The 12,356-nt window shown below is 43.8% G+C and overlaps 1 protein-coding gene across 7 annotated transcripts in view; it reads right to left on the bottom strand.

Annotated features, from left to right (window-relative positions):
* NFATC2 (nuclear factor of activated T cells 2) overlaps positions 1-12,356 on the bottom strand; it is a 97,012-nt gene that overhangs the window by 59,369 nt on the left and 25,287 nt on the right. For all 7 annotated transcript variants that reach the window (XM_080558072.1, XM_080558070.1, XM_080558071.1 and 4 more), the window contains exons 4-5: positions 2,118-2,320; positions 581-753 (exon numbers count right to left, since the gene is read on the bottom strand). In XM_080558072.1, coding sequence (XP_080414198.1) covers positions 581-753; positions 2,118-2,320 — 376 coding nt within the window. The remainder of the gene's footprint in view (positions 1-580; positions 754-2,117; positions 2,321-12,356) is intronic.

Raw genomic sequence — 12,356 nt, 5'->3', positions numbered from 1 at the left:
TGAAATCCCCAAACCACTGAAAAGGCACCATTTATCAACAAAAAGCATCACAGGATGCACATAAACCAGCGCAGTGGGTGGAGCCCTTCCAGAAATGACTTCGACCCTGGGGGCACCTTGCTGGAGGCCTCTCTTTCTCAGGATCCAGTACGTTAAAATGAGTGGGAGGTGCAGGTTTCTCAGTTTACACACTTATAAAATTTGCTCCCCAGAAATCAAAACTGCAAGCTTTCTTCTGTCCCTCAGGGGAATACCAGAATAACCTGGGCTTTCCCTCCTTCAGCTGCAGCCTCCTGAGCTGCACACCCCTCAGCACCATCATCTAGAAAAAACAACAACCAGTATGTGCTCAAGCCTTGAAATCCAACCTGTTCTCCATTTCATTTGCCACCCCATGTCTGTATTCAAAGCCTCCAACCACCAGGTTGTAGATAACAAGTTCTGGTTGTGCCGCTACTACAAGTATGACCACTCCCGGGAAGGCAGGCAGTGTGCACACTCCTGCACAAACAGGCAGGATGCATATAAGCCCCATATGCACACCCACACTGGCTGCCTACAAATCTCAGGAGGTACTTACAGCATTCAATGGGGTTTGATGCTGCTTGCAGAGAGATGATCCTGCCGTTGGACTCGGGGATGTGCACGCGGAAGACGAGCCGGACGCGGGTGTTCTTCCTGCCAATGTCTGTCTCGCCCTTACGCAGCTCAATGTCCGCGTTCCTCAGCTTCAAAATCCCCGCACAGTCGATGCTGCCAAACATACAAACTATTCAGAGCAGGCACAGCCTGGTAGCAAAGAAGATTCTTCTCTGCTCCCATTCACCACAGCCCTTCACAAAGGGAGGATGTCAGGAGAAGGACAGGGCTGAACGGCAATGAGAGGATGAGGGCTGCTGAAACCAGCATTGCTACTTAACATTAACCAGTACATACACACTGGTTAACTTCTCAGGAGCCCCATGTAGCCTAGCAAACTTGTCTACAGCAGAGCCCGGGCAAGAAGAAGCACCAATTAACAGTTACAGGATCTGAGCTCAGCAATAGTCCTCGGAGGGTGCAGTATTAGCAGGCACTGCCAAGCTGGTTTGATATCAATTTGAAAGACAGCATACATTTCATATGAATTAAAATCACATTTGGTGAGGATACACCCCGAGCTGTTTCCTACACCCACACTGTTCCTCACCACTGTATATGTGCAGGGCTTTATTATTCCAGGGTTACTTGTTAGGAACAGACAATCACGTTCCATTTAGCACTTGGCTGCTTAAATTTGAGATGTGGGCTTTTATTTATTTCCTTGGGTGCAGAGGGAAGGATAAGCCTGAAGGAAAGGGAGAAATGAGGTATATATTCTTGGGGAAAAAAAAAAAAAAAAGATATACAAAGAAAGAATGTGGATTTTGCGATGAAGTAGGGGGGCTTAAAAACATAGTTGCTCTGCCAAGTTTGTCAGTATCCTCTGAAGGATGGAGATACAGCTCTTCCCTCTGCAGAGCAATCACTCTCGTGCTGCCTGGCACACATTCAAGCCCAAAGTTTCAGACTGGTGCCCACTTCATCCCTCTGCCTCCATAAAACTGGAAGAAATAATACATTAAAGATGTGCCTGTACTTGCTTTTCTGGTAAACTATTACAACAGGAGAGTGCGATTTCATGGCCAGAGCACTTGGCTGAGTTCAGGAGAGATGTTTTCTATTCCGTTAACTGTTGTAAAATGTAATGTACACTTTTCATGCACTGTCTACTTACTGCTCCTTGTTTCTCATTGTGTCCCTGCAGCATATGGACTTTATGGACTTGAGATTCGTGTCTCATTTTCCTTAGTGCCATACCAAGCCATTCTAACTTTGAATATGACTGGCAATTACAGTGTAGTTCCTGAAGCAGTTGGGGCAAATAGCAAAAATGCATACATGGTAACTCTTTGAGCAGCTTTAACCAGGTGCTTGTAACTGTCTGTTCATACCTTTGTAAAAAGAGTCTTAAATTCATGCTTTGGAAAGGGGAGTCCTTCCAGAGCAGACATCTTTATTCATTTAAGTGACTGCTTTCCATAGGAGCAGGAATTTCAACATGCCACAACTTTGCTAATAAAAATAAAAATGCTTACGTTGCTTTCATGTTGTTTTTGGGTTCCAGTGGGATCTCTAAAACTTTGGTGTTGCCTATGATTTTTTCATAGCTCGTGGTGGTGACAGTTTTTCCTGTAATGCGATGGACTTGATAGAAAGCATGGGGTTTAAGTATCCGTTCGTCTGCTGTCCCAATGAAGATCTGAAGACCCAAGGGTTTGTTCTCCATGTAACCATGAAGCTGGCAAGACATTAAAAATCTATTATCACACACGGGGGTTGCAATGCTCTCATTTCAGGAAACTAAACAGATCTACAGACATCTACACAGACATGGAGATATAGATAGATAGAACTACACATGTAGTACAGACTCTTCCCTACTCTCAGGGACAGACAACCTCTTAAGAGTACTTTCTTGTACATTGTACCAGGGAAAGGAGTTAATGGAAAATAATGGTTATAGTACTAGATATATCAAGAAGGAAAAAATTCCAGACAAGCTCTCCATTACCAGAAATTTGCTGGTTGTCTCCAAAATGTTTTGATAAATACCCTCAAAAGGCACATTTTTTAGTACATTTGTGCATTTCGCAGTGACTGAATCCTAAACGAGGTTCAAAAGATTTTTCTCTGTGAGGTGGACAAAGGTGCAAAAGCAGAGGTGGTCCCCTGCACCTGCAGCCCTGGGCAGGGCTTCCTGCTTCCCATCAGCAGGAAACACAGCAAGAACAGAGTCCCCTGATTACATTCCTGCAGGTATAAATTGTACCTTCTACAGACCTTATTAAAGGTATTGGAGTTAGGGGTCTTTGAACTGGGCCCTGTGTAACATTCAACTTGTAAACCCTGGTGTCTGTCCAGCCTAGCATACAGTAAAATGACTTTGCCTCTGCACAGCTTATGATTCCTTCTTCAACTGCTGTAAAAAATACTTTTAAAAACCCTTAACAGGAGGTATCTAGCAATTGTGTCTGTGATTTTGAGAACTGAAATGTTAAACTATGTATAAACATTTCAGAAATTAACAATCCCTGTCACGTCTCTTTCTCCGGCCTTGGCATGTGTAAGGCCCAAACTCCACAGCTGTCCCATTTCCCTGTTTACCTCACAACTGACACAAGATGCCTGCCTTCATCTTCACAGCTCTGCCCTTCTCTTTGTCCTCTCATCTTCTACCCAGTTATGAACGTATTTTCCCAAACTTCCCAAATCCAGTCCTAAACGCCAGCATCAGCTTCTCAAATGCTCACAGCATTGTATTTTCCGCCCACCTGCCTCTTCTGTCAGGGAGGATGTTCCCTTTTAACATCCACATCTCTACGCTACAAAGCTCTCTGTCTCCGAGATTCTTAAATAGTCTTAATAGGAAATATGTTCTTTTTCTCATGAAATCACTTATGTGGGCTTGAGTCACTGCTCCTTGCAACTCATTCTTCCCTTGGGATGGTTCACCTTCAGCCACTTTTCTTGCCTTACATTAAAATACTATCTGTACAGGTAGAGATGGCCTTTTTGCTCTGTGACACAAGGAGGTCTTGGCTGACCTTAGAGGTGGGGACCTCTACAGTTCAAAGACATTAACAGACTCTTCTGTACCAAATGACATGCTCCTAAACAGTATTTGCTGCAAGAGAACCAATAAAGCCAGAATTTCTCCATAGGCCAGGAGACAAGGAAATATCTTCTTCTCTATTAACATTCAAAATCACAAATCAAACCATTCTGAATTTTTCACATAACCAAAAATGAAAAACAGACATTTATTTACCACATAGCCAATGATCTAGCTGAAAGGGAACTTTATGGTCTGAGACTCACTGAATTTGTTTTCAATTATTCTGTCCACATACAAAACCTTGATGAAGCCATACAAAGCAAATAGTACTGGAAGATCACAGAAAAGGAAGATTAAGCTAATGGTATTCATGGCCAAACCTTTTTTTTTATTTTTTATTTTTTTTTAATTTTTACCAGTCAGCAGGAGGTATCTCTGCACAGAAGGACTAATTCACCCCCTGCAAGGGGACCACATGCAGCATCAATGCAATCCTGGCAGCCTTCCTTCAGTATGGCAAATGTAAAGCGACACTCACTCTTCTGAGCTATCATTATTTTCGAGCACATACTTGCAAGGCACACGAAGACAGGGTCTACGCCCCAGAGATCTTGCAACCCAAGGGCCCAAATGTGCAGCCTCCATTCACATGAATACCTCCACTGAAGCCAACAGGCCTTGAGAACAGGTCGTGCATGGAAGAATTACAGAACCCGTCCCTGCCACAGACCATACACCTATAATAACTCAGTCACACAAGTACTTCAGTAGGCTGTTAGGAGGGAAAAAAGGATCCAAGTCTGCACCAATGTGCTGCTAGGCTCTTAGAGTGAGGCGGCGGAGGAGCAGAGCTGGACTCCAAGGGCAAGGCTTGGTGTTGAAGGAGCAGCGTTGCCAAGAATGATGGCCATGAGGAGATTCAGAAATGTGCCGAGTGAGGTGAAAAGTTAGAGGACTAAAGCTGACAGAGGTCACAATGACAGATCTATTGGGAACAGACCTGAATGTACAAATTATCCCCTGCTTACCCATGAGGAGGCCCGCTAAGCCCAGGTCCTCTGGGAGCCATACTGAAACCCAGCCTAAGCACAGTAGTTTCAAAATCCAAGATTTCCTGGCCTTCAGTGAAAAGCCATTGTATCAGAAAAGGCCATATTGTCTTTACAAGGGGAGAGGGAGAAGAGAGGAGGAGCTTTTAAGTACTAAGCATGGTTATTGTCATGCCTGATGGAATAATTGTCAATCCAGCTGGGATGACGAGAGGACTCTTTGGACTGGAACAGTGGCTACAGCGACAGCAACACAGCACTCGTTCTGTCTACAAACTGGCAGAGCAAAACCCCAGAGTTATTGATGGGAGACTGGAATGGAAGAAAACAGGTAATAAATTACAAAAGAAAATTTGCCCCAAGTGAGCACAGTCAGTAGCAGCTGTAACAGAACTGGCAACGTACACAGGTTTTAAAACTGGCCAACTTTAAAACTAATTGTAAGTGGTGTTTTTCCTCATGTATAGAGTGAGTTCCCAAGGTAAAAACTATTCCTGGTCTTCTAATAATAAGAATGTTCGTAGTTGTGTGTCTGCGTAAATGTATACATAGTTAAAAAACGAAAGGAGTTGACTGTCTGTTCATATGGCAACATCTGTGTCACCTGTGGGACAAGGGGGTACAAAACACAAAGTAAAAGAACTTCTGGTCCTTCACAGAACAAGACTTTAAATAAATCGCTTGATCAGTGGAAGAAAGTAAGGTAATTACTTGGTAATTTATGACATTATGACAATGCTTTGGGATGACATCACCATAAAATCAAAATAGCATTATAAAAAGCAAATACAACGAGAAAAATACAAGAAAGCATCAAGCACCCCAATTTAAAAGTGTACGTCCTTATCTTAATTGTTTATATTTTACATTTTAAAGGATAATAAGTAAAGGTGATCTTTTAGCATAAGCATTTCCATCTATCATTCATATGCTAAGAATACATCAGGATGACTTAGGAACAAAGACTGAAGATGGACAGCTCACAGAACTGCTCCAGGCACATTAAAGTCAGAGTTTTACACACAGTTTTGCCAATAATTCACTATATAGCTTTGGTCATGTCATATAACCTCTCTGTTTATTTGTAACAGGGCAATAGTGATGCTAACCCTTTTTCATGAGGACAGGAAGGAGTTAATATTTTGTGCTGCATTTTTATACAGAGAAATTCATTGTGAGCTAGAATGAAAGAACACATTAGGGCTTTGTTTCAGATACACCTTTCCTCAAAACTGAACCGGGAGAGACTGCTACTCTCCACAAACACTCACCTCCGCCACGCTAGGCAGCTACTTTACAACTTAACCAGAAAGCCGATCCTTCCTTTGGTGGCACAAAGAAGGAGAAAAAGCAACCCTGAAAGAACCCTACAGAGAAGCAAAGACTTAAGACATTTTCAAATAACAACTCTGATGTTCATCTTTTCCTTCCTCAGCAACAACCAAGCCCCTGTAACGTCTCCGTTTCCCACTCCACTCTTTTGCTCATCTCTCGGAAAGGGAGAGCCCAGCACGCACTGCAGCAAGCTGCAACTGCCCAAGGGGAGCGCCCAACGCTTTGCTGCTCACTCAGGCGAAGTGGGAGATTCACCAGAGACAAGAGCGGGGGACCAGCACTGTGCCAAGGTGCTTTCTTACCATCTTTCTCACTTGTTTCAGTGAAGAAAAAGAATTCATCTGGATTTCAGTTTTGAGAGAGTGAGAATCAAGAAAGATTTATGAATAGAGAACTCTGGAAGGAAATAATTTTGTGTATTATAAGGTGAGCTATTCACAATAAAACTCCCCCAAACTGTATACAGATCGAGCTGGAAAAAAACCAACACCTTTGAGTCACATTTGCCACAAGGGGAAAGAGAAGCCAGACATGATGTGTACCTTTCCATACTCTATTTTGGGATTTTAAGATCCTATTTCTTTCAGTTGAAAGATTTTTCTTAAACTTTACTTTTGCATAACTCTTATAATATTAACATAGCCAGACATGGGCTGGTCTGTGACCTGAGGAAATGCAAAGCACTTTGGCAGATAAACAAATAACATCATTCAGAAAACAAGGAGACTTTTCTTGCTCGGTTTGCTGCTATGATTGGGTTTCAAAACAAAATGGAAATTTGTGGCATGAAATTTGTGGCATGATCAGAATCATCAGCTCACCTCTGCATAAACAAAATTCATTCATTCTACACTTCATCCATGGATCAATAACAGTCAAATTTGGGAGAGGGGGTAGTTAACTGCCATTTTCAGAATGGCACATATGCAATTCTGCATGCAAAACATGAGCAGATATGCCATTAGCTGCTGTGCGTGGGCAGTCCAGTTACCCACCCAAACACAATTCCTGTGATGGTACAGGGAACCACAGCCATTAAGACCACCACTGAGACCACGCGCATTAGGCACGTGAAAGAATGTGTTTTTTTTTTTCCTGAACTATTTCTAAATTCATGTCCTCTTACAAATTGAGAGCCCGGCCCCAAATACATAAGCCACTTACTGAGCAAGTTTGAAAATCAAGTCTAAATCAATCCCTGTTCCAGTATTCAGATAAAACAAACCCTGCAGCTGCAGTTTGCATAATCTCTGGCTGTGGGGATTTAAAAACATTGGTTCACCTTTGCAGTACTGTGTAAACAGCAAATCTCATTGCAGAAGCAAAGTCTGCAACACCGCTTAGCTATGTTTTCTGGTAACTGAGTGATAAACTGACAGCAGAGTCAAAAAGAAGGGTGAATTCCTTAAGATTCTATAGGTGGTCACCAACAGATACAACATATGCACATAAAGAGGGAACTTAGGAACTTTGGAATTTAGATCTTTGAATCTTGGACATATGTACTTGAATTTAAATATTAATGTAGTATATAGAGAACTGCATTATTAGCAAGAGATAGGAAGAGCAGACAGGGGGGAAGTATTCTTAAATGGGGAAGCCAAGGCATAGAGATGCAGTGATTTGCCAGGCCCCACAGGGGATTAGCACAGTAAGAAATCAGAGGTCCCATCCCTGCCATGCTCTGCTTCACTGCAGGGGCTGCCAACCTCTTTCTACCATGAGCACTGATTGTGCTAACACCCCTCACCAGCTGTACAACCTTGTTTTCTGCTATTATTGCTAGTTTCCGCACTTCCCTTTTTAATTGACAGGTTTCAGAGCCAAATTTTCTTGAGAATTTCTAGCTCAGTGTTGCACATCTGCAAGCTAGGTATCTGGTCTGCTTTCAAACAGGGATGGACTTTGTGAGACAACAGCAGGAGCATCTGCAAGTCTTAAATGCACCTTCGGAGAGCCCCATTGAGAACCTGCGCGATGCAGTCTGTGCGCTACAGACTCTGATCGCCTTCGAGAGCAGAATGGAATAATTTGTTTCCCATCCAACCCAGCAGAGCTTTGCTTGTCAGGGATTGAGGTCTTTTTCCCCTGTGGGGTATAAAGCTGCATCTTTAAAGCTGATTGTGCACATCTTCCTGTCTAGACAACACAAGCTACTGCCAAAAGGAGAGTATAAAACTGGGGAATGAATTCACTAGCCATGGTGTTTTTATTTGCCTGAAACTAATCAGCTCTCCTGCTTGTTGCACCTCACCATAACAAGAGGCTTGGTCTATTAACTGCTGCATATTACTTGCTATCTCCCCATGGAAGTCATTTCAGCTTCCCTCTGAACGGGGTGTGCATGTGTGTGGTCAGCTTTGAAAATAACGCCGTGGTGATTCAGAGAGATGGTCATCAGCCGTTGGTGAAAAGTGGGAAAACAGAGCTCGACTGGCAACGTTTAATTAGAAGCAAATACAAAGCCGCGTGAGAAATCGCTTCCTCCTACTGCTTCCCTTTTCCTGCTGTATAGGAGAAGATAAGAAAGCACTTACAGGCTCGCCCCTCGGCGCACAAGGAGCAGCATGAGGTCTCGGCGCCGGCTGCTGGAGGAAGGAGCCCCCACTCCCAACTCCCACCTTCCTCCTGAAGCAGCCAGACTGCAGAGCTAAGCCTGTGCCTCAAGGGATTTGACACCACAAATTATTCCCCTGCCCAGACTCTTCATCAGCCCTGATGCTGTTTTCCATGCCAGAAAGCATTTTAGGACAATCCGCAGGAGAGCAGAGGAAGATGTGCTTGTCTCAGTAGCCTCTGCTTGCCACAGCATTTCTGCGGCGCCTCTTCAGTTGGTTTCCTGGTTGAAGGAACTTTGTGTTTTGGATTTGATCATTAATTCCTATCATTAATACTTTTTGGCTGCAACAATTTCAAGGATTTTTTGGGGGGTCTTTATTCAACAGTACTCTCAGATGGAAATTTATATTGTCTCGGGAGAGTGGCATATCAATAGCTGTCAGTAATTAACACAAAGACCTCATCCAGACACTGTAACATGTAGTGGCTTGCCTGCCTGCTTTCGCTCGAGCTGCCATTGAGCAATAAAGTTGAAACTTGTCACATGTTTTTGTTCAATTTGATGTACTTGAGACATAGCAAAAGAACGCAAACCAGAAGGAAATCCCTGCCTCGGTTCTTTTTACTCCTCACTGAAGCAGTCTAAAAAGGCCTCAGAAGATAATCCTTTGAACATCTGATTCTGCTAAATGATGAGTTTTTATTATATTTGATTTTAAACATTCCTTATTTTGGTGACAATTTTGTCAGAATTCCAAGGACTGAATCTCATTTACACTGCTGTTCCTTACAGTAAATGACAACCAGGCTCCCAGTGCCTAACTGGGCGTTCTGCTTCCACCAGGGGTTAAAACAGCAGCCTGGGGCAGAGAAGGCAGGTCTCAGGAAAAAGCACTTAAGGGTCAAAGCAGGCTTCGGTTCCAAATCATTTTGATACTGACCACACTTTGCAACATGGGCAAGCTTTTGCCTCTTTGTGCCTCAGTTTCCCTATGTCTATGAAGAGCTGCTTGTTTTCAAGGTGCTTTGACTTTCATTGCTTAAAGTTTAAAAAAAATAGACACTATGCATCTGACTGCATCTCACTGATGTGGAGACTGGGAAGGTAGGATTTTTATATTTGGGTGAAAATACAATTTTTTTCATACTAAGAAAAGCATCCGCGTAGTTAGTCAGCTTCCATGCACACTCAAGACAAAAGATTTCAACTTCCCTGAGCAAGAAAGAACTCTCTGCCACAAGCAAAGCAGAGGATGCAAATCTGCTGATTTCACCAGAATTGCACTGCCATCTCCCAGCACAGAGCTCTGCCACCAGCTAGCCACGTCATTCCTTGCCAGCTGCGGGAGGCTCGGTGGGGACTGGCCTCAACCAGGTTGGAGCAGAATGAAGGTAGCAAGCAGAGATGTTTTTCTGTCACATAACCCTGCAGCTTCCCCTGCCACAATTATTTTGCCCTTCCTGGCAGAGTACACAGTCCCAGGTAGAGCACGCTGTGCAACCAAGAAGTGGCACAAAGCTTGAGAGCAACCAAGATAAGGGGAGAAATGGGACAGAGGCAGCAGCAAGAGCATCTTGGAATCTGCTGGAAGCCTCAAGGTTTCAACAGTTGTTTCAGAAAGAAATAGAGAGACCCTAGAAAATTTTCACCAAGAAGCTCCAGGAGGAGCCCAGCCCCTTTCCCCCCAAGCAGGCATAAGCCCAGTGACATGACTCTCCCCAGAGACACAGACACCCATATGCAGGTCCTCGCTCAGAGCAAGGCACTTTCTATTAAATAGGAATGGGTCTTGAGAGAAGGAGAGGGAAACTGGAGGCTTTGCTGCATGGTGGAGCCCATGCACAGAGTGCCCAGATGTGAATTTAGAGGATGCTAGCTGCTCTGCATGAACAACTTCTGCAGATACTTGAGCGCAGCCTGAACAGGATGAGTTATGTAGGCGTTACTGCTGTGTGTGTCCACATTTATGGCAAACAGCCACGAATTCAGCCTCTGGTTTGCTGCACACTGACTCCTGCATGTACAGTCTGTCAGTTAAAGAACACATGAAAGAGTAGCCTAAATCTTGGATCTGCCTAATCCGGACAAGGAATAACTGAGGCCGCCTGCATCTCACAGGCATCATCCTCAGACTTGGCTGGTATACTTGCCTTCCCCTCACCTCTGCCAAAATTACTTTCCATCAAAAGCAATGTATTTTGACTTGGGCTCCATTTTCATTCTGAGACAAAAAGTTGCAATGAGAACCATTCGGTCATCTCTAACACAAGACACATGGTAAGATCCAGCTGCTCCCTTGAGGTACGTGGTTCTCTGGTCACCTGCATCTCTGCACCCCAACTGTAAAAGGGAGAGATCCTCCCTGGCTCTCTGCTAGGGGCGAGATGCACTCGTTCAGCACGTAACCTCTTTGTGAGGGACAGCATCCCTTTCACAGGGGCATGCAGACCCAGTTTAACAACTTCAAGCAACAGAGGATGCAGCTTAAGTCCAGGTAAATTCTCCCAGTAGCTAATTACCCTTACTGTTGTCCAGCAGTTCTCCTCTTGCATTAATGGTAGAGAAGGCATATGAGCCAGCTCTTCCTCTTATCTTTGTTTATTAGATATCATATTTAATATTCCCTATTATTCAGTCCAGTCCCATATCTTAACAAAAGCCACTTTCAGGCTCAATCATGTTTTCCTACGCTACTTCCGATTTATCTAGTAATTTAATTTCCTCAGTGTTTCCAGCGAACTCTCAGTTAGACAGATCCGAAGGTACAGCCACGCTACCAGTACGCTACCATGACAGTGTGAGGGGTACCAACTCATCTCCCCGTGCATTTGACAGGATAGTAGTTTTAAAGAGAATTTCTCAGATATTCCTAAAACCAAGGTCTACACTTTCAGAACTGCACATCGATCCCTGCAATAGCACATGTAAACACAGTAAATGTACCCATGAACCAACAGCTCAGAGCTCAAAAGGCACATGCAATCAATCACCACAGTTGTGCAAACAAGCTCAGTAATCCTGCAGGTTAATTAGGCATGATGCATGCAGACAATTTGTCACACGCTGTTCTCAAGTTGGGGGCAGAATCCCTGCACGGTCCAAAAGCAGCGAGGAGCCAACACAAGGCTCCCACTCGCTACAAAAAGGAAGTAAAGGCAGCGAGATCAGTACAGAGACATGGCACAGCACGAGCCAGCTTAGCTGCACACGTCCAGGGCAGCTCGCGGAGGCCAAACACTTACGGAAGTGCAAACACCCCCCTTCATCCTGGACCTCTGACTTCCCCTTCACTGAACAGGAGGATGGGCAGAGAAAGAGAAACCCAACCACCCCTATGTCCCCAGCAGTAAATCATCTGGGCAGGCTAGTTTTCATTTCAGCAGGAACACATCTCTAATCTAGCCCTGCTTGTGAGAGTGTGAATTACGATATCAAGCTGTGATTTGGTTTTGAGTTTCCATCAAAGGTTCTGGTTTCACTAATAAGCAAAATAATTAGTTGAATGTTGGAAGTCACACACACTCACAACTCAAGGCCCCATGGGAAGCCTAGCCTAGAAAACAAAGTCATCTTTGACTTGGAAACCACAAGAAAACACATACGGCAAAATTCAAATATAAAAGGAAAGTGAACATACATTTGTTATTTCAAAGCAGCTCCCGTGTGTTCCAGTAACAACTCCACAATTACAGCCTCTTTTTAATAATAAAAAATAATAATAAAGAGAGAGAGAGAGGCAGTGAAAGGCACCACAGTTTTAAAAGTTAAAACCCAG

Source organism: Anser brachyrhynchus, assembly GCF_964034855.1.
Source record: "Anser brachyrhynchus genome assembly, chromosome: 16".
Classification (NCBI taxonomy): Eukaryota; Metazoa; Chordata; class Aves; order Anseriformes; family Anatidae; genus Anser; species Anser brachyrhynchus.
The sequence above is the reverse complement of the archived record's forward strand: the minus strand, read 5'-3'. Positions and strand labels throughout refer to the sequence as shown.